Source organism: Rosa rugosa, chromosome 5 (genome assembly GCF_958449725.1).
Source record: "Rosa rugosa chromosome 5, drRosRugo1.1, whole genome shotgun sequence".
Taxonomy (NCBI): Eukaryota; Viridiplantae; Streptophyta; class Magnoliopsida; order Rosales; family Rosaceae; genus Rosa; species Rosa rugosa.
In genome coordinates this window covers 1,690,899-1,709,938 of record NC_084824.1, presented here as the reverse complement: position 1 = coordinate 1,709,938, position 19,040 = coordinate 1,690,899, and the positions used below count along the sequence as shown (strand labels likewise).

Genomic DNA, 19,040 nt, shown 5'->3' with positions numbered 1-19,040 from the left:
TTTTACCCCGTAATGATTCATTCCCATTCCAAATAAGTAAACGTGCCCTTATATAGGACAAAAAAAAATAAAGGAAATCAAGATGCACTCAACGTTGACCAAGGCTTAATTAAAAGCCCACAGTTCCACCTCATGTGTGGGCCGTGTGGCCCTTGCAGTTAGCCAGTTATCATATAGCCGCTAAAGCCCAACCTAATCTAGAGTCATGTCACGACAAAGGTTCCAAACAATTGAAACAAATGGTGAGTGATTAAGTATAACTGGAGTTGGACTTAGATCTCAATCAATCAACTTTACAACTCCATGACGCAACATTTTAGCGCTTAAAATTAGTAGTTTAGTGTTTAATTAATTATACTTAAGCATCCCCAACCGCAACACATCACCTACAAAACGACGACGTAAGGCCCACACAAAGACCAGTCAAAACTTTTCAAAAGCTGCTCGTTGAAGCTAAGCCTCAGTCAAATGGACTCTTCCTCCCTTGCCATCTCCACCATCACCATCACCTCCAGCACCTCAAAATCCAAGAAACCCTAACCCTAAACCATGAAGATCGCGTTAGTGTTGCTTACCGTCTTCCTCAACTCGCTCCTCCTCTGCCGTTCGATCGAGGACGACCTCACCTGCCTCGCCGGCGTGAAGCGCTCACTCGCCGACCCCGACGGCCGGCTCAGCCAATGGAACTTGGCCAACAACTCCGTCGCCTCAATCTGCAAGCTCGTCGGAGTTTCGTGCTGGAACGAGAAGGAGAATCGGCTGCTCAGCCTCCAGCTGCCGTCCATGCACCTCGCCGGTCAGCTCCCTGAGTCGCTCAAGTACTGTCATAGCCTCCAAACCCTAGATCTCTCCGGAAATTCTCTCTCCGGTTCGTTGCCGCCGCAAATCTGCGATTGGCTCCCTTACCTTGTGACTCTAGATCTCTCTAATAACCATCTCTCCGGCTCCATTCCGCCGGAGATTGTCAACTGTAAGTTCTTGAATTCTCTGATTTTGAATGATAATCGTCTTTCCGGTTCGATTCCGTATGAGCTGGGCCGGCTCGACCGGTTGAAGAAATTTTCAGTGGCCAATAATGGCCTTTCCGGTACTATCCCGTCGGACTTGTCCAAATTCGAAAAGGATGATTTTGATGGGAACAGTGGGCTGTGTGGGAAGCCTCTTGGGTCTAAATGCGGTGGTCTGAGCAGCAAAAGCCTCGGTATTATAATCGCCGCCGGGGCTATTGGTGCGGCGGTGTCGCTGATTTTGGGGCTTGGGATTTGGTGGTGGTTCTTTGTTAGGGGAAGTAAGAAAAAGCAGAGCTTTGGTGAGAAAGGTGTGAGTGGCTGGGTTGGGTTGTTGAAGTCTCACAAGCTTGTTCAAGTGTCTCTATTTCAGAAACCGATTGTGAAAGTCCGGTTAGCTGATTTACTGGTGGCTACCAGCAATTTTGATTCCCAAAACATTGTCATTTCCGGTAGAACAGGGGTTTCTTACAAGGCGGTGTTGCCTGATGGGTCTGCATTGGCAATCAAGCGGCTTACTGGGTGTACACTCGGAGAGAAGCAGTTTAGGTTGGAGATGAATAGGTTGGGGCAGCTCAGGCATCCCAATTTGGTGCCTTTATTGGGGTTCTGTGTTGTGGAGGAAGAGAAGCTTTTGGTGTATAAGCACATGTATAATGGCACATTGTACTCTCAGTTGCATGGTAGTGGCAATGTGAGTAGCCAGTATGGTTTTTTGGATTGGTTGACACGGTTGAGGATCGGTGTGGGAGCAGCCAGAGGACTTGCTTGGCTGCACCATGCTTGCCAGCCGCCGCAGATGCACCAGAATATTAGCTCGAATGTGGTTCTTCTTGATTATGATTTTGAGGCTCGGATAACGGATTTTGGATTGGCGAGGCTGGTGGGTTCTCGTGATTCAAATGATAGCTCGTTTGTGAATGGGGATCTGGGAGAGATTGGTTATGTTGCTCCCGAGTACTCAAGCACAATGGTGGCATCGTTAAAAGGGGATGTCTACGGGTTCGGGGTAGTTCTTTTGGAATTGATTACTGGACAGAAACCTTTAGAAATCAGTAATGTAGTGGAGGGGTTCAAGGGGAATTTGGTGGATTGGGTCTCTCACTTATCAAACACTGGTCGAAGCGTTGATGCCATAGACAATGTATTAGCAGGGAAAGGTCATGATGATGAAATTTTGCAGTTCATGAGGGTGGCTTGCACTTGCGTGGTTGCTAGGCCAAAAGATAGGCCTTCTATGCATCAGGTTTACGAGTCATTGAAGAGCTTGGCCGATAAACATGGTTTCTCTGAACAGTATGATGAATTTCCATTGATGTTTGGCAAACAGGTTCCTGAATCTTGATTTTAATTGACGACTAGTTAGGCTGGGAAAGTGTTAAATGTACAAGATCCAACTGCAGCATTTGGGCACGTCTTCGTTTTATGCTTGTTAAGAGGCATTTTTAGCAATTGGTATGGTATTTTGAGCATGATTTCCCTTTGTAATGCTCATCTGTTGAATCTTTCTGTATTATAAAGAAGCATTGTAATTTTCACGTAATCCAGAAAATGAAATCTCTGTTGTTGTTTTTTTTTTTGTTTCTTCTTCCAATATTGCTCTGTTCTTTTCAGAAAGCCTAGTAGGAACAACCCATATACAAATCAAGTTTAGGTGCATCTCAGCCCTCGCCTTTGAATCTTTCTCTGAACTTTCACCATCTCGAGGCCCCCCAACTCAACCACTCAATATAGCATATAAAGCCTGGAGTTAAATGAAACAAATCAATCATATATGTCTTGTATTCAGTGACCTTTCTATACAGACCAGGACGAAGGAAAGTGAAAAAGGAGCCATAACTAAACCACGGCTCTCTCGTGACTACTGTAGAAAATATTTAAGAACCCAGCAGCATCATTCGGAAGACGCCTTGTTATTATTTATGACCTATCTTTCAGTAGGGAGCGTTTCATGACCCAACCCTGCCATGTGGGGTTATGAAATGTCGGTTTTGCGACGTTTTTTCATCATCGTCATGTCATATATACCTGCTTGTTTGGCTTTAGGCTTACCATCATGAGATGGGTGTCGTCCTGAGAATGCTTGACCACATGGCTTATCACTGTGAGGTGGCTATGCAATCAATATATGAGACCTCTTCACCTTACTGTGTTTCTTCACATGCTTCGAAATATTGTAGAATTTTCATGTTAGGAATCTGTTATCACATTGTGCCATGACCTTAACATCAAGAGACCAATCATAATTGAAGGGTATTCAAAATTTCAAATGCAGCAAAGTCAGCTTTAGGGTTGTTCTAGTACGGAGGTGGTGACCAAACCCAGATGCCCCTCTCTAGATCGTGGACACTTGCGAGCGAAGTTCTTTTATTATATGCTTTTTGATAATTGAAGTTTCAGTTGGTATTCACTATTCAGAGTGGGTCATCAAACCTATTCTTTATACATTGGTAGCCAACCACTTAGAATTACATTAGAGTCGGAATAAATTGCAGTCAACTCCGCTGTAAGCAATTACAAGATTAATTAATTGTCCGGCAGACCCAAAACAGAGACCAAAGAAATGCAGCAAAAAAAGCGCAATCCAACTAGGTCAGACCACTAAGCAGTGTGCATTGCAAGCGCAATAAGAAACACAAATCAATGAAATCATCACCATCCATTTATCCAAAGCTACAAGCAAACAATCAAAATACAGAATTAAGCACCAGCATGTATTTAGCTGGAAAAAGAAAAAAGAAAATCTGCGCATTAAAAAGAATCATCATTGTATCATAATGAGACATATAGTTGATCTAATGATATTTTTCTTCACAATAATAAGTTAGGTCCTAAAAGTTTTAATTTTTTTTTTGGAGATAAAAAAGTATAGTTTATACATTTCATACTTGATAGCTAGCGAAGGTGATGTTTTTTTTTTTTTTTTGACGATAACGAAGGTGATGTTTGATTATCGAGACTTGGTTTTGCTTGATTAATTACTTAATATCTATAGTTTGGATTAGAAATAAAGTCGAACTTAAAATTGGCTCGACATAATTCATTTGTTAAAAAGGCCTGAACTTAATTTTGATACATTTACATTTGCTAGTTTCTTCTTGTTTATTTATGATTTCCGTTGTAGTAGGATTAGTATGTTGTTCAATATTTTTTTAGTAATCCTGATGATTATTTAAAAGAATATTCATAAGTTGCGAAATGATTCTGGTTGTAATTTTTTTATTTATTTCATCTAACTTTCGAGTTAAATTAATCTACGTGAAAGATACCATCTTTTCTAAAAAGTACCTTTAACTCGGGATTTCATTCCACAATAGCTTCTTTTGCTAGCAAGTTCCACTTAAACAACACTAGAACAAAACATACCCGATGGATGTGATTAATTAATTAAATAAATGTGAAAAAAAAATTTCAAAGAAGGGGAGAGTTATTACGGATAATGGGAAGTTTTATCGTGCATGAAGTGCACATAGTGGGTAGGTGAGAAGTTACTTGCAGATGTGATATATTGTTTTCTTATATTTTTCAATTTTAATTTTGTTATTTACCTTCTTATCCCTTAATTATTAAATATAATTTTAGATTAATATATGATGTTAGGATCTATATGTAATTTTACATGCACTTTAGCTAACAAAACCTCTTCTATTAATAATAGTATAGATAATAATGTAATTAAATCAAAATCACTGTAAATTATATTGCTTGATAATCTATGATTATGATCGAGAAAGACAACCAAGAATATATATAACTGATCCGATAAGTTGAAACAAAATTTTTTAATACATAGCAAAAATTACGCCTACATATCAGAATGGAATAAAAGACTCTATCGATCATCTCACGCAGGCTAGAGTCTCCATGTAGTAACCAGGAGTCCAGGACTACAATCTTCAACTAGAAAGCAGTTCTCAATGGTTAATTTAGAAGACTTCTTAACGGTCTTATTCCTAATATTATAAAAGATGAGCTTACCAAGAATATGTAATACCAACTGCGGAGACGAATCCTCCTCCTCTGGATCATCTTCTTTTTCCTCTAGAGTAACTGAGACAAGCTATGGTACTTGTGGATATCTCATACACTCATTTACAACTATTTGAACAAAAAATTACAATTATTTGAACCAAAATTACAACATTGAGAACAAAAGTTACCATATTCATTTACACTATTTACATATAGTTAAACAAAAATTACAAAATTGACAACGAATTTGTTCAAAAGCTTGTAACAATGTCGTAAGAGGTGTAATTACTATTATTAGAACTAAGATTACACAAAATAGGACTCAACATTACCACTCTGACAACAAATTTGTTGTCACTTTTGTAATTGTGGGTATGAGATACCCACAAGTACACTAGAATTTCCCTGGAGTAACTAACAAGATAACAGAGTTATAACAAAACTGATGAAGCATATCTGGGAAGGCAGCCGCTACCATATCAAGATCGACACGGTACTTGACAAACCAGCCAGAGTAGTCCTTCCCCATCTCCATCACATCAAATTTAGTAACGAAATTCCTATAAATGTCAATCAGATGCAAATGGACACCAGACTCTCCGAAATATCTATACTCAATGTTCCACATATCTATATCTGTGTCACTTATGGCTAGAGGAGGAGAGGCAACGGCGCCTTCCACACTCTCTTCCTTACGTAGGTCGAAGTACTGCATGAAGTCGTGTTCTTTTCTTATTTGGTTCTACGTTCCGTTCTGTCCACGTTCATGATCGAGGTATAATAGACTCTTTGGGTCTGTAATTCAATGAAGTGCTCCATTGCAGTATACGGCCCCCTGCCTCATCCGGCCGTACCTTATAGGCCGGATGAATGACAACTCTATAAGCCTCCAAGCTCCAGTCTCGGACGAATATATATCGAGGCAGACCACCTTATAATGAGGTGATTTGGACGGGTCAAAAGCCAAATCAAAACATACTCTTCCCCTTCAAGATTGGGATAAGAAAGAGCCGAGAATTGGTTAGTAGTGGGGTTGACAACACATAGGATGGTTGATACGAGCATTTTTATGTGATATTAATAACATTAATCTCTATATTTTCTTTGTTAGTTTAGTGTATTTTCTAGTTATTTACTCTATTTATTTGTTTTATAGGTATCTTGGAGCAAAGAAAGAGAAAAGAAGCAAAAGAGGGATTGAAATGCAAAATCGGCAAATCTATCTATGTAGATCAGTCAACTTCGACAGAACACTGAAACCAGTTTCGGATGAACCAGATGTTGATCTTTATATTGATGGAAAACATGTCTAGTTTCCGAATCTTTCTTCGGCTTGTCAATATCATTTTTCTATAAGAAGTTATGACTGATTTAATACAAGAAGGTCAGGCTGCACGTAAATTTGAAGTTTGATGGGAATTTATGTTTCGAGGCCCGAATCACACCGAGAAGCCCGAGGCCGAGTTTGTGCTTCATATTCCAACTTAATATGGACAAATGGAGCGATGTAAATTGTTGGAATGAGTCATCAAGTTCAAGAGCCAATAGGAAAACTCCACCTAAGCAGGCTAACCCTAATTCTTTTAGGTTTTGGATTTCCTACACCACAAGAAAGATGAAGGCAACCTCTAAGCATATAAAAAGAGATCAATAGGCAGCAACTCTCTCTCTCTTCCTCCCCTTCTTTAGTTTGTTTTGTTTCTTCTATGTTTAACTGGGTTTTTTTGATTAGTTACGGGGCTGCTTGAAGCCCCTAGACATGAACTACAAGATGATTTGACCTTTGATTTTATTTTCTTTTAATTCAAGATAAGACTTTAGTTTACTGATTTTTCATTGATGAATGCTTGCTTGTATGCTTTGAGTGCACAATTAGTATGCATGTTAAGATTCTACCACTTTGATCGTTTGATGCCTGGATCAATAGTTGGATTCCTCAAACCTTCTAGAGAAGCAATTGTTAGTTTTCACTATCAAGTAGTAAATTAAGTCCTAGGTTTAGCAAGGCGCTAAGTTATTTGCGATGCCTAGTGATGTCTCAAACTCTTTTCAAACTTAATGATCTCTGCATGTTAAATCTAATAAGAGTACCTTTAGGTTCCATTGCTTGGGAATAGTCTAAGTGTCTTCCTGCCTAGCGTATGAAGTAAGAAAGGATAATAAGTTGTGTTCAAGCGTACCGAGTCAACCTGAGCATCTTCATCTAGATTAATTGAATTAGGATTGAACAAATTATCTTGTGTGTGATTGTCGGGGGTGGATGCATCTTCCCAGTTTTTGTTATTTTCAGCTTCTGTACTCTATATTTTCGTATTTATTTTAAATAGTAAACGACATCCAAAAATTCCCACATTTTGTGTGCTGGACGTCCTGTGAGTCTACTGCATCACTGTAAAATTTTTGTATTTTTCTGATTAGTTTATATTAGATTTTTAATTAAGTTTTCGATTGCTGTTTGCTAGGAACAGTAGTCACTTTTGTGAAATTGTTTTGAGTAGTTAGAACTATAGTCTTTTGCGGGAAAGACCCTTGTTTACCTTTGCTACAATTAACAATCTTAAATTTGAATAAGGAAAATCAATAGCTTATAAATTTAGCTATCAGTGGTTGAGAAGGTATCACACAGGGACCGTTCTCCACTATATGCCATGCAGAGGAGGAGACCATTGCAGGACTGAAGGATCCAGCAGGTGGAGGCATGTGGATCGACTGAATTCTGGTCGAGAGTTTTGTAGGGATTAATAACCTGAGATGGTGGATGGTTCCCATTACCGAGAGGTATGGTGTAGAAGTAGTTTTCTTGGGTTGTGCTGGGGAGGAGAGCGGAGATCTTAGGGTTTGGGTTTCGGAGAATGTGGAGTTGACGGAATTTGGGGTCAGAGATTAGAGAGAACCAATGCTTGGAGACACATTGGAAACGAAGCAGAGATCAAGGTGGCATCCATGAAAGGATCTGTGTGAGGAGGTCTTCGATGTTGGCGACGGTTTCTGCTGATGATAATTTGATTTTACGCGTCGTTTGCATTGTGTACGTCTTGTGCCTTGCATGAAAGTCTCCGATGACTCGGCTTTGCTTGATTACTTAATGTTTATGTTCTAGCTAGACTAGAAACAAAGTCGAACTTAAAATTGGCTCGACATAATTCTTTTGTTTAAGGTCATATGCCCTTTATTAATTTGGATATTCTACTTCACAAAAATTTACATACATAACAAATAAAGGGTGTCGTTATATGTTGACAATCCACAAAAAGTTGTATATTATGCACTTCAAGCTATCAATAGATGGTGTTGTTATTGGCACTCAAAAATTTAGTGCATAATAATTTGTCATTATAGTTAGATATATGCAACAGCAGCATGGAGATTCCATCATCACATTCTCACACACAAGCTAAGCTCTCGATGTAACCATGACTACGTACAATCCCTAATTAGTAAGTAATCTCTAATGGTTAACTCAGAAGATGTCGTTACACTCTTACTCCTAAGATTATAAGAGACAACTTTACCAGGAACATGCAACATCAACACGTACTTCCTCATCAGCTGGATGTCCTTTCTGCTCATCTAGAGCAAGTAACAAGACGACAAAATCACAATTGTACCACTACTCTCAGGAAAACCAGCCATGGTAGGAATGAGATCAACGTGGTACTTGACAAACCAGCCGGAGTAGTCCCTCCCCATCTCCATCACATCAAAAGCATTACCGGAGTACTCGTATGTATCAATCAGATGCAGATGACCACCGGACTCCCCAAAATATCTATAAACGATTTCCCCCTTATTAAGGTGATGGTAACTCGCAGCGGCGACTGATCCCAAACGCTCTTCATCTAGATTATAGAAGTGTACCAACTTGGTATTGTCAACGGAGCGTTTACCCCTGATCCAGTGAAGCGCTCCGCTGCATGCAGTAGACCGCGTGTGTACTGCTCAATAGGGGTGAAAGTAGGAATTCACTTTCTAGGCTCCTCCTCGAGAAGCCTCCAAGTTCGAGTCTGAGACGAGTACATACGGATTTGGTGCCATGCAAGGCATACCACCTTGTAATAAGGTGATTTAAAAGCCAAACCATATAGCCATTCGTATGGTTCTTCACTAGACGAGTTATGAGGATAAGAAACGTTCTCGAATTGGTTAGTACTTAGTAGTAGGATTGACAACATAAACAGACTCAGGAGAAACATCGGACTGTCAGAGCAAGAGGCCGTTGCAGGACTGAAGGATGTTGATACGGCAACAAGCATCATCGAAACATCGGACTGGCAGAGCTTTCGGCCGGTTAATCCGAGATGGGATTGCTTTGCCTAGAGGGATGATGATCATGGGCATTGCAGGGATTGTAGTGTCAGGGAAGAAACCAGAGATTTTGGGGTTTGGGTTTTGGATGGTGCACGTGGAGTTGACGGAATTTGGGGTCGGACAGAAGAGAGAGCCAATGCTTGGAGACACATTGGAAACGGATCGCAGATCGAGCCTGCTGCCGGCAATCGTAAGAGGATCTGTGTGAGGAGATCTTCTATGTTGGCTATTGTTTCTGCTGCAGATGATTCGATTCTACAGATTTTAGTCTGCATTTTGTTTTATCTAGGGCGGGTCGGAAAACGAGAGTATATAATAGCGAGTTTTCCAATCCTATTCCTCTTTCCTAGCTCGTTGAACTCAACTTATAATTTGATTAGTAATTATTTTCTTCACTTACGTACATATAGAATTTGGATTATTGTTTCTTCTTTCTATTAGCTAGGATTTTACCTTGTACGTTTTGGATTATTGTTTCTTCTTGTATTACCTTGAACGTTTTGGATTATTGTTTCTTCATGTATTAGGATTTCACCTTGTACGTAGTGGGATGAGTATTTTGTTTGAGATTGAAACGTTCTTACTAATCCTGATAACTAATTAAGAAAATAATTAATGAAACTGTACGCACACAAAAAGGATAAAATTATAAGTTGCAGAATGATTCTGGTTTCAAATTTTTGAAGTAATTAAGTCTAAAATATACTATTGATTTCCTAGTTAATTTACACAGATGGATCTTGTTGCTAAACTTGTTCAATCTTTTTGGACCATGATTCGAGTTAGAGTACGAATAGATTCTTGATAAACTAAGATAAGAAAGCGCCGATGCTTGGAGATGCATTGGAAACGCCCACCAAGCTAGCTTAGTACACGTAGCGCGCAAGATCTGTTTGAGAAGGTCTTCGATGCTGGCTACGGCGTTTCTGCTGATGGTGATGATGATTTGATCTTAGGAAACCTACTGTTCGTCACTTCGTGTGCATTTTGTTTTGTCTACGGCTATGGTTTATAGCTTAAATTCCAAGCTCTGAGAGACTCTATAATCTAGCATAGCATGTAACTAGTTCTCCCAACCTCTTTAGGAATGAAATCCGAGTTAGGGTTCTGCTCGAATGGGTGGGCTGCAGTCAAACATCTAACCAAAGCCCAAACCAGTTCTAGACTTCTAACCCAAATACTGCGGCCCATACAAACAGTCTCCCATAAACACGCCCAAAAGTGGGGGCGGTTTTATAATATCCAAAACATCAGGGCCAATTCTGTTAATTCAATCGAAATTAGGAAAGTCCCAATTTAGCAGAAGAGAAACGAAAGAAGCAAAGAGAGCAACAAAACTATGCCTTCAGATTCACCATTCTTTCTCCTCCTCCTCCTCCTCCTTCTCCTCTTCTTCTTCTCCACAGCCTTCGCTCTGCTCTCAGTAGGCTCCGCCACGTAAGCCCTAATACATAATATGTATGTATGTACTTGTTTGAATCTCAATATGTGATCTGCTGCAGTTGAATTTTGAACTGTTTTTTTTTTTTTTTTAATTCAGAATCGAAGATGGTGAAGGCGAAAGGATTGGAAGTAGAATGCTTCTGGGTCTCAAAGAAACCCCTCATGGAACTAACTCGACCTTTGAATGCTCTCCTAATGGTCCCTGTGTTCCTTGCCAATACTCTGAAAAGGTTTTTTTTTTTTTTTCTTTTCTTTATTTTGCTTAATCAATTGATTTGGATTTTGATGCGTGCTGTGCTCAGTTTTGTGGCTTTCAGTATATATGTTGAGCATTGAGCTCTGGTTTGAGCTTGTTTCGGTTTGATTCTAGTTATAGATGTTGTTGTTTAACAAAATGCGGTATCATTTAGCTCTTTAATATTGATTTACTTGGTGGAAATTGGAATTAGAGCAGATGTTACGGGAATGTTGGGATCTAGTTAGATGTAGCAAAAGGAGGTTATGAATATGAAGAATTGAAGATAATGAGCTACCGATATGTAATCCAGATTAACATGAATTCATTTGCTACAGATGTTGTTAAAAGAATTGTTTGATTAATATTTAGGTGGGGGATTTTCTTAGAGAGTTAGAGGCAGCCATACTGCTCTGATTTTGATCTTGCATGAGATTGGCTAAGCCGCTTTAGGTGACTTTGATGGGAAATCTTCGATGGGAAGGGTTGATATGATGTGTTCCTTTTGATATCCTTCACATCACTGATTGAATGTTTTATTACTGTCCATGTCTCCTATTTCAAATTCATTTGCCTCGTACTAGTAGTAATTCTTTCTTCAATTGTAGAACAATGAGAAGTATCGCTGCAGTGAGACTGGCTATCGCATCCCTTTGAAATGTGTGGAAATTAAGCAAGGGTTAAAGGATGCAAAGGCAAAGATAGGCTCTAAGAAGAGTAGATCAACTCTGGAAGTTTCCCACAACATTTCAGAATTGCATAATGCGGAAGAGCTCGGTACTCTCTTAAAGTGTAGAAGTTTACTGGATGATTCTTCTACAGAAGAGAATGGCAAGCAGGCTTACATTACTTACAGAAGCTGTATACCACCAGTTAATGAAGAGAAGTTGTCAGTGCTTGGTTTTGAGGTATTGTATACATCTTTTGGTACCTATCTTACTCTTGTGAGTTAATTAACAGGTATAGAACAGAAGAGGATAGAGAATAGGAAAACACTTGATTTTTATGTTTCTATTAAGGATGCTATACTTATGGTCATACACTCGTGCTAATGAATGTCTTATGAACTCCTGTGGACAGGTGATTGTCCTGTGTTTGCTAGTCATTAGTGGTTCTATTGTATACTTCAAAAAAAGGCAGACAGCTACAATGGCAGGATTTTCCCGAATTCAGAGCAACGCAAGGTTTTAAATGCAAAGCCTGTGCTAAATCAGAAGTCCTTTCACACTAGCTGCCCTCAGTTTCTCCATCTGTATGCTATTTCATGTATTGAAACGATTCATAGAAACCAGTTCTCTCTGTAATATTTTTTTGATAACGACTATGATTCTTTGTTTGGAATGAAACTGCAGAAATTTGCCACTATGTCGTGTACTTAAAGCGTCCTGTCCTTGCAATCCCAGGAATTGCATTGAGCATTTCCGAAAGCGTCCTGTCTGTACGGTATATTTTATTTGCACAAGGGGAGTAAATGTAACAATTTAATTGTACATTACCCTGCTCGTATATTATTATAAAATGTTGAGATCTAACACAAACTAAATCTACCCAACATTCAATTTATAAAGTACGCTGCTCTCAGGCCAATGTGATTCAAAAATCAGCTTTCTACGTTGAAGATGCAAAATTACTGAACAAGATATACCATGTTATTGCCGTTTCCTCTCGAAAAATATACAAGACAATAGCGACAGACCATCGGTGACTACTGTCAATTCTCCTAACGAGTTTTTTCAGCAAATCAACAAAACAGCAGCAGCAGGACAAAAACTCCAAACAAAAGAATCATGTTGACCATAACCCTCAACTTAAACAACTGAACTCCTCTTAAAGACACATCTACAGTAACATGGCAGAAACATGGATTACACACAGCCCATTGACATATTGAAATCACAAAAAATAATCTGGAGTCTTGCGTGTGTTGTCAGGCTCAATTTGACGAGGAGCTGGGTCAAACTGTAGAAAATTCTGGTCCATATTCTCCCCAATTTCCAAAATTGCAGCCATATTCCCACACCGATAACAATAGTTTGGAGCACTAAAAACAGTCACGACGTTCTTTTCCTGCAAACATGTCCAGATGAAAGTTCAAAATTCAGCAAAAACTAATGAGGCACATTACCAGAACAAGAAAACAAAGTTCTACTTCCATTTGTGTTCACACACCTGGCACCAGTTGTATCCTTCCATGACTAGCTGATGAGCTCTTGAAATCAGGCTGAGTCCATTGGTATGATTAAACTGAGCAGCTATATCCTGTCCAAATGTATAACCAGCACCACGTGGCGATATTCCCCAACCACAGCGGTCATCAGGATCAGACCATAAGAGATCGCACATTGGTCCTTCATGTGGAACCTGCTCATGCAGAAACAAGACAAGCGAAACATGATCAAAACAGGCTTGTAAGATGTAAATCAGAGAACCATCATGAATGCAGTCTTTATAATGCCTATGAATCGAAACAGAGAGCTCATACACCATTGCAGCATACACAATCTGTCATCACAATTTGGGCTTGCAAGAGAAACAACATCATACCTCCTGGATACGGTCCAAGGCTCGGATATTGTCCAATGTGTCCAACGATGGTGAAAGGCCCCCATGCAAACAGAAAATCTACAATATATATACCAGAAGCTGTCAAAAATCAACCAAACTGATCTATCTTCAATATATTTATCACTAAACAAAAAAAAGCTAGCTCAACCTGACTCTCAATAAGGGCTGTGAGGGGAAGATAATCAAATAAGTCAGTAAAGTACTTCCAGACATTGGCATTTCCGTATTTTCTTAAACACTCATCGTAGAAACCATACCTGGAAAAAGGTGACAAAAAAGAACAGAACATAAGAACCACTCTCAATCAGCATAATCTACATTACTGTTGCTTGACTGTATCAACTATCAGCTTGTAGTGTATTCAAAAGCAATATTCTGGTCAAGCATATATGATTATCAAGGAGTTTCTTAATTTATCCATGGATCAAGAAGCCAATGGAACCTGATCAAGCTCAACCATATCACTAATCTCATAAAACAAATAAATACCAACCTTCTCTTAGACTATCTCCACTTAAAAGAAAACTCTACTCACTTAATGTAAAATAGTTGCCACAGACTAGGAGCCTTTTCTTTATATGAACATACGGTAGGCCAACCTCTGATTAAAAGCCTGATTCTATGTATTTTGCTGGCAGAAGGACACTCTCTGAAAAGTCTAGGATTATCATCTAAGCATCACACATAAAGATCCCACTAATTTTGGGGACTCGGTCCCACAAAAGCAGATATCAATTAGTGAAGACTAATATATATTAAAAGCATCCAGTCAGAGGAGGAGGAAGGGCAGCATAAATACTAGCATGGCATTGACATGCTTAAGAGTTTTTACTCTGAAGAAACTTACAATTCAATCAACAAAATCAGACACAATACTAAGAGGAGCTCTGCATTTGAGAATTTAGACACAGCTTCACATGCTTTACAGAGTCTGAGTACCAGACTTGTAAATAAAATAGACGTCCTTACACTTGAGTAATTTGCCGACTCTCATGATTTCCTCTCAGGATTGTAATTCTATCTCTATAACGAACTTTCAGAGCCACCAGAAGTGTGACAGTCTCCACAGAATAATATCCACGATCTGCATTGTGCACCCAATATATTAGAGTGTTAGACACACATAAGCAGCAAATGAAAAATTTCAAAACGATGCATTTAGATTATACCACATATGTTCCACAAAACTTAACACAATGTTAGCCCGTCAACAGAGATGAAGAACACAACACATCAAAGCTCATCACAAGACTTCTATCCACCAAGTGGAAAAATTTCAAAACATCATAGATATGAAAGAAAACTATAAAAGAGAAAGAAAAAAAAACCCAACCAGCAAATTAACCACAGCCAAGCTCGCATAGATTACAATAATTCTAACTCCAGCATTACACCACGCAATTCGTTTCCAAAACAAGTGGAAAGATCAATATCATCATATAGCTAGCTTCCATTACTCGAAACGAAAAAGATCAAACGATCACACATAATCCTACGCATGTAACTTCATTTACATAACAAGAACAACACGCAACACAAAATCCGCAGCCTCAATCTAATTTCTCAGCAAACTAAATCCAAATCCTCATTCATTCAATCAGATTGAAAAATAACCTCACAAGAAACATAAAGAAAATGCGAAAATCAAAAGGAGAAAGAAAGATAAAGAGGAAAGGGGAAAGAGAGAAAGTGACTGACCTACATAATCACCCATGAAAAGGTAATTAGTATCAGGAGCGTTGCCTCCTATCCGAAAAAGCTCAATGAGGTCGTAGAACTGGCCGTGTATATCCCCACACACCGTAACCGGGCACTTGACCGGTTGCACGTTCCACTCCTCCACCAGGATCGCCCTCGCTTGCTCGCACAGCATCTTCACCTCCGCCTCCGGCAACGTCTTGCACTCCATCAGATGCTCGATCTGACGGTCCAGATCCCCGTGAGACGGCATCGTTTCACCTCCTCCTTCTCCTCCCGCGCTTTTTCCTCAGATCTCAAACCACCGCCGATTCCCAGCAGATCTGACGGTTGCGCAGCGAAGCTCAGCGCCGGCCGGACGACGATCGAAGCGTTGCTGCGGATCGGGAGAGCGAAACGAGTCGTTTTGAGGTTGGGTCGAGTCTCGACCCCTCTATCATGCTCTGTGATTTTTTTTGTTTTTCTTTAAAAGAAAAAGGAAAATTAAATTGAAATTGAAATTGAAATTGTATTATTTGTGATTGTAAATCACAAAGACGAGGGAAATGAAATGCAGGCTCTCTGTCTCTCTCTCGCTTTGCTGCGAAATGAAGCTCAAATGAAACCCAAATGCAGATTTGCGGTGTGATTAGCTTCTCTCTTTTTTTTTTTTTTTTCTTTTTTTTTTTTTTTGCTGTTAGCTTTTTTTTGTTGTTCGTCAATATTGTAATGGGAGAAACAATTTCTCTCCCCGGTGGCTCCGCCGAGTCAACATCATGAATGACCGACACGTGTCGATCCAGCTGCTTCTTTTGGACTGTTCTTTTTCTTTTTCGGTAGAAAATTATGAACAAGTTTCTTGTTCCTTTGTTTTCGTGAATAAAGAGAGGGGTTCTATTGGTCAAAGAACGCAAGCTCACCAGAAGAGAAACCAAACAGAAAAATTTGTTTTCAGTTTATTTGGTCCAAAAATCACAGCAAGGATTTATTCAGCTTTTTTGAATGTGGACTTTAGAAACTTTGACCATGTTTATAGGACTCTATTCTATTTATATGTAGTGGGCGACTTCTTTTTCTGAAAAAGAAAGATAATATAATGGGTGACTAGGTGACATTTTGAGAAATTAAACTATGGAATTGAATAATTAAATGGCCTTCACTAGTCGGCCTGTTGGGCCTTGTATTCTTGTTGTTTGTTTCATTTTGGGCTTTCTCATTGAAGAATCTTTTGACAAGCAAACATAATTTTAAGGGTCCTTGACTCAAAACACTAAAATTTGCTAAACTTATCCCACGACATCTTTAGTAGACTCTCTATTGTAGCTCCTTAGCTATTTTGGAGAGCATGTTTTATTTTTTATCTATTTTAGCAGCATGATAAAGTGGCTAGCTAAAATGACTTTTTAGCTACTTTAGCTAAAATTTGACTCAAAAATGGCTAGCATTGCTAAAGATGCTCCCCCAGCAACAAATTTTTATTCTCACTTACCTTGTTTAAAATAAAATGACAATTTTTCCTTTGACGTAATTAATTAATTACAGCCTGCCACTCTCTCATCTCTCTCTCCTCCGCGCCGTTTCTCTCCTCTCTCTCTCCTCAGCGTTGTCGTCGACGCTCAATCTAAGGCCTCCGAGCCTGCCAAGTAGCAGCAGCAACAGCTGGAAATCGTCGACGTCCACCGTGAAGAAACTTGGTGCCCAAAGCCCAATCTCTCTCTCTCCCCTCCAGAAGGTGGCTCCTCGACGTCCTCCGATATGCAATCTTCCACCACTCCAATGTCCTCCGATTTCCGCGAGAAGCTTCCAGACGCACTCGATCAAGGAACAGTCGATGACGGCTTTTTCAAAGTCGCTGGATGTTGGGTGCATCACGAGTATAAAAATATGTGCAAATTTGTGTGATGTCACCTACTCCCAAGATTAGGAGGTCAAGTTTTAGTAAAGGGAAAAAGTAAGAGTATCGTACCCAAGGGATTGAGTAACTCTACCCTAAGCTAGATTACCGCGAAAATAAAACCTAGAATACACATGCGAGTCTATCTTTTTACAAATTAATAGTCTCGGCCTTTTGGAAGCCAAAACTATCAATAATGATATTTACAATGGTAAAATGGTGAATCGGCTTTTGAATTGATTTTAATTTGGATAAAGGAAATTAAGTTGTACAAAAATAAAATAAACAAATAAAAATGAGACTAAATCAATGAGAATAATAGAGACTTAGGCATCGCATCTAACCTTACTCATGCACAAAATGTAACTCATATTTGATCTAATAACATGCTTTGACAAACTTCCCCTTAGTGCTTTGGTGAAGCTACCAAGAAACCAACTAATCATGCAATTCAACAAACTTTGGTGAAGCTAAGTTAAATTACACAACCTTAGTCCCATTTATATTTCATTAAAACACAAGTGGGCTATGAACCGCAAGCCTAACACCCCCTTAGAGTAATTAAACTCACGACACATGCATTAAGTTTAGAGTAAGAAGTTCAAGCAACTTAACAATTCCCGTAAGAATCATTAAGCCACCACCTAAAGGCTACACATGCTCACGAATTCAAGAAGTGGTCAAGTTCAAGTTTCCGATTCATTAGTTTCCTAAACATGCTTTCTAGGTGACTAAGCTAGTAAACACATTTAGTAAGCATTAAAGTTTAGAAGCCCATAGATTCAAAACACATGGAAATTTACATTATTTGCACATAAGTTTGGCTAGGGCTCAAATCCAACTACTCACAACACATGTTATTACAAATACAAGCCATGAACATCAAATTAAAGAGAGAAGGTGATTACACGCATTTTTATACGTGTAATTATATCTAAAACACTAGGAATAAGCCAATCTCCATGTCAATTAATATGTGATTAATTTATTTTTATTTAATTTGTAGTAAATAAGCGGAGTTGTGAATTTTGGAAGAAATAGTGCGAAAGTGGAGCAAATTGGAGTTTTCGACAAGGAGACGAAATTGTCGACAGTCAACTCTGGTCAACGCCAAGAAAAGAAAAGGAATAATAATATTTGTGTCAGCATTAATTGGTTTAATTGCCTAGCTTAATTAACCTAACCTTAGGTTAATTAGTGCAAGCATGCACGTGCAGATTGATATAATAGGTTGATTACCCATCCAACCTTGACACATGGCATATGCAATTATCCATGTCACGCCCCTGATTTTTAACACAAATAAAAATCGATATATAACCCCATAATTATACACGTGTGAACGTTCAGTCATCAATACAAAATACCTGGAAACTTTTTCTCCTTTTAACTACACACATATTGATGCCCTGAACCTACTATGTCAGTATTGACCCGCTCCGTAGAGTCATATATTACATAAGCTTACGAATTAAATTGCCAACACAATATAAAACGTAACTGCTCCTCAGAGTTTACTACACAACGGAAGTCATAAAAATGGCAAAGCCAATCAAATATGCTTCCTACCCGTTCTGCTGCCAATAAGCCACCTCAGCTTCAGCCACGATCACCCTGACCTGCAAGATTTACCCCTACACAATTCCATTAAATAGTGCACCGGGTTGCCACACAACAAACCCAGTAAGCTTATGAAGCTCGTATGAGTAAACTCAAAACCACAAAGCAAAACACATTTCTTAAGTCACCTCAACCTAAACACGATATACACATAGCTCACACCTACGGCCATCAATTCCATAATCTTTCATATCGTGCCTACATAAGTCAATTGGTGACTACAGCCTCATGCTTAGATTCTCAACTAGCGTTCCATTACACAAATTCAATCAAACAAGACTTCCTCAAGAAATGTTTGATGTCATTCTAACGCCCTACG

At 39.1% G+C, this 19,040-nt stretch overlaps 3 protein-coding genes across 3 annotated transcripts; 2 read left to right on the top strand and 1 right to left on the bottom strand.

The window, feature by feature from the left end:
• The first annotated feature begins 412 nt into the window (after window positions 1–412).
• On the top strand, window positions 413–2,587 carry LOC133710163 (probable inactive receptor kinase At1g27190). The gene has a single exon (XM_062136169.1). It carries the CDS (start codon window positions 550–552, stop codon window positions 2,350–2,352), a length of 1,803 nt encoding a protein of 600 aa, XP_061992153.1. The 5' UTR covers window positions 413–549; the 3' UTR covers window positions 2,353–2,587.
• Window positions 2,588–10,553: 7,966 nt separating this feature from the next.
• Window positions 10,554–12,330, top strand: LOC133708761 (uncharacterized). The gene is made up of 4 exons (XM_062134281.1): window positions 10,554–10,724; window positions 10,828–10,960; window positions 11,574–11,873; window positions 12,046–12,330. The coding sequence occupies exons 1-4, from the start codon at window positions 10,627–10,629 to the stop codon at window positions 12,154–12,156; spliced, it is 642 nt and encodes a 213-aa protein (XP_061990265.1). The 5' UTR covers window positions 10,554–10,626; the 3' UTR covers window positions 12,157–12,330.
• Window positions 12,331–12,554: 224 nt separating this feature from the next.
• LOC133708760 (serine/threonine-protein phosphatase PP2A catalytic subunit) lies at window positions 12,555–15,824 on the bottom strand. Its single transcript, XM_062134280.1, has 6 exons — window positions 15,229–15,824; window positions 14,500–14,614; window positions 13,679–13,787; window positions 13,510–13,587; window positions 13,135–13,326; window positions 12,555–13,032 (listed from the first exon to the last, which is right to left on the bottom strand). Exons 1-6 carry the CDS (start codon window positions 15,479–15,481, stop codon window positions 12,859–12,861), a joined length of 921 nt encoding a protein of 306 aa, XP_061990264.1. The 5' UTR covers window positions 15,482–15,824; the 3' UTR covers window positions 12,555–12,858.
• Between the last annotated feature and the right edge of the window lie 3,216 nt (window positions 15,825–19,040).

Excerpts from the sequence above, each read along its gene's own strand:
- LOC133710163 (XM_062136169.1), top strand. The coding sequence starts at position 550 with ATGAAGATCGCGTTAGTGTTGCTTACCGTCTTCCTCAACTCGCTCCTC.
- LOC133708761 (XM_062134281.1), top strand. The coding sequence starts at position 10,627 with ATGCCTTCAGATTCACCATTCTTTCTCCTCCTCCTCCTCCTCCTTCTC. Across the intron at positions 10,725-10,827 it reads CTCTCAGTAGGCTCCGCCAC|AATCGAAGATGGTGAAGGCG; the intron begins GTAAGCCCTAAT and ends TTTTTAATTCAG. Across the intron at positions 11,874-12,045 it reads TGTCAGTGCTTGGTTTTGAG|GTGATTGTCCTGTGTTTGCT; the intron begins GTATTGTATACA and ends TCCTGTGGACAG.
- LOC133708760 (XM_062134280.1), bottom strand. The coding sequence starts at position 15,481 with ATGCCGTCTCACGGGGATCTGGACCGTCAGATCGAGCATCTGATGGAG. Across the intron at positions 13,788-14,499 it reads AGTCGGCAAATTACTCAAGT|GTATGGTTTCTACGATGAGT; the intron begins GTAAGGACGTCT and ends ACCTTTTTCCAG. Across the intron at positions 13,033-13,134 it reads AAGGATACAACTGGTGCCAG|GAAAAGAACGTCGTGACTGT; the intron begins GTGTGTGAACAC and ends ACATGTTTGCAG.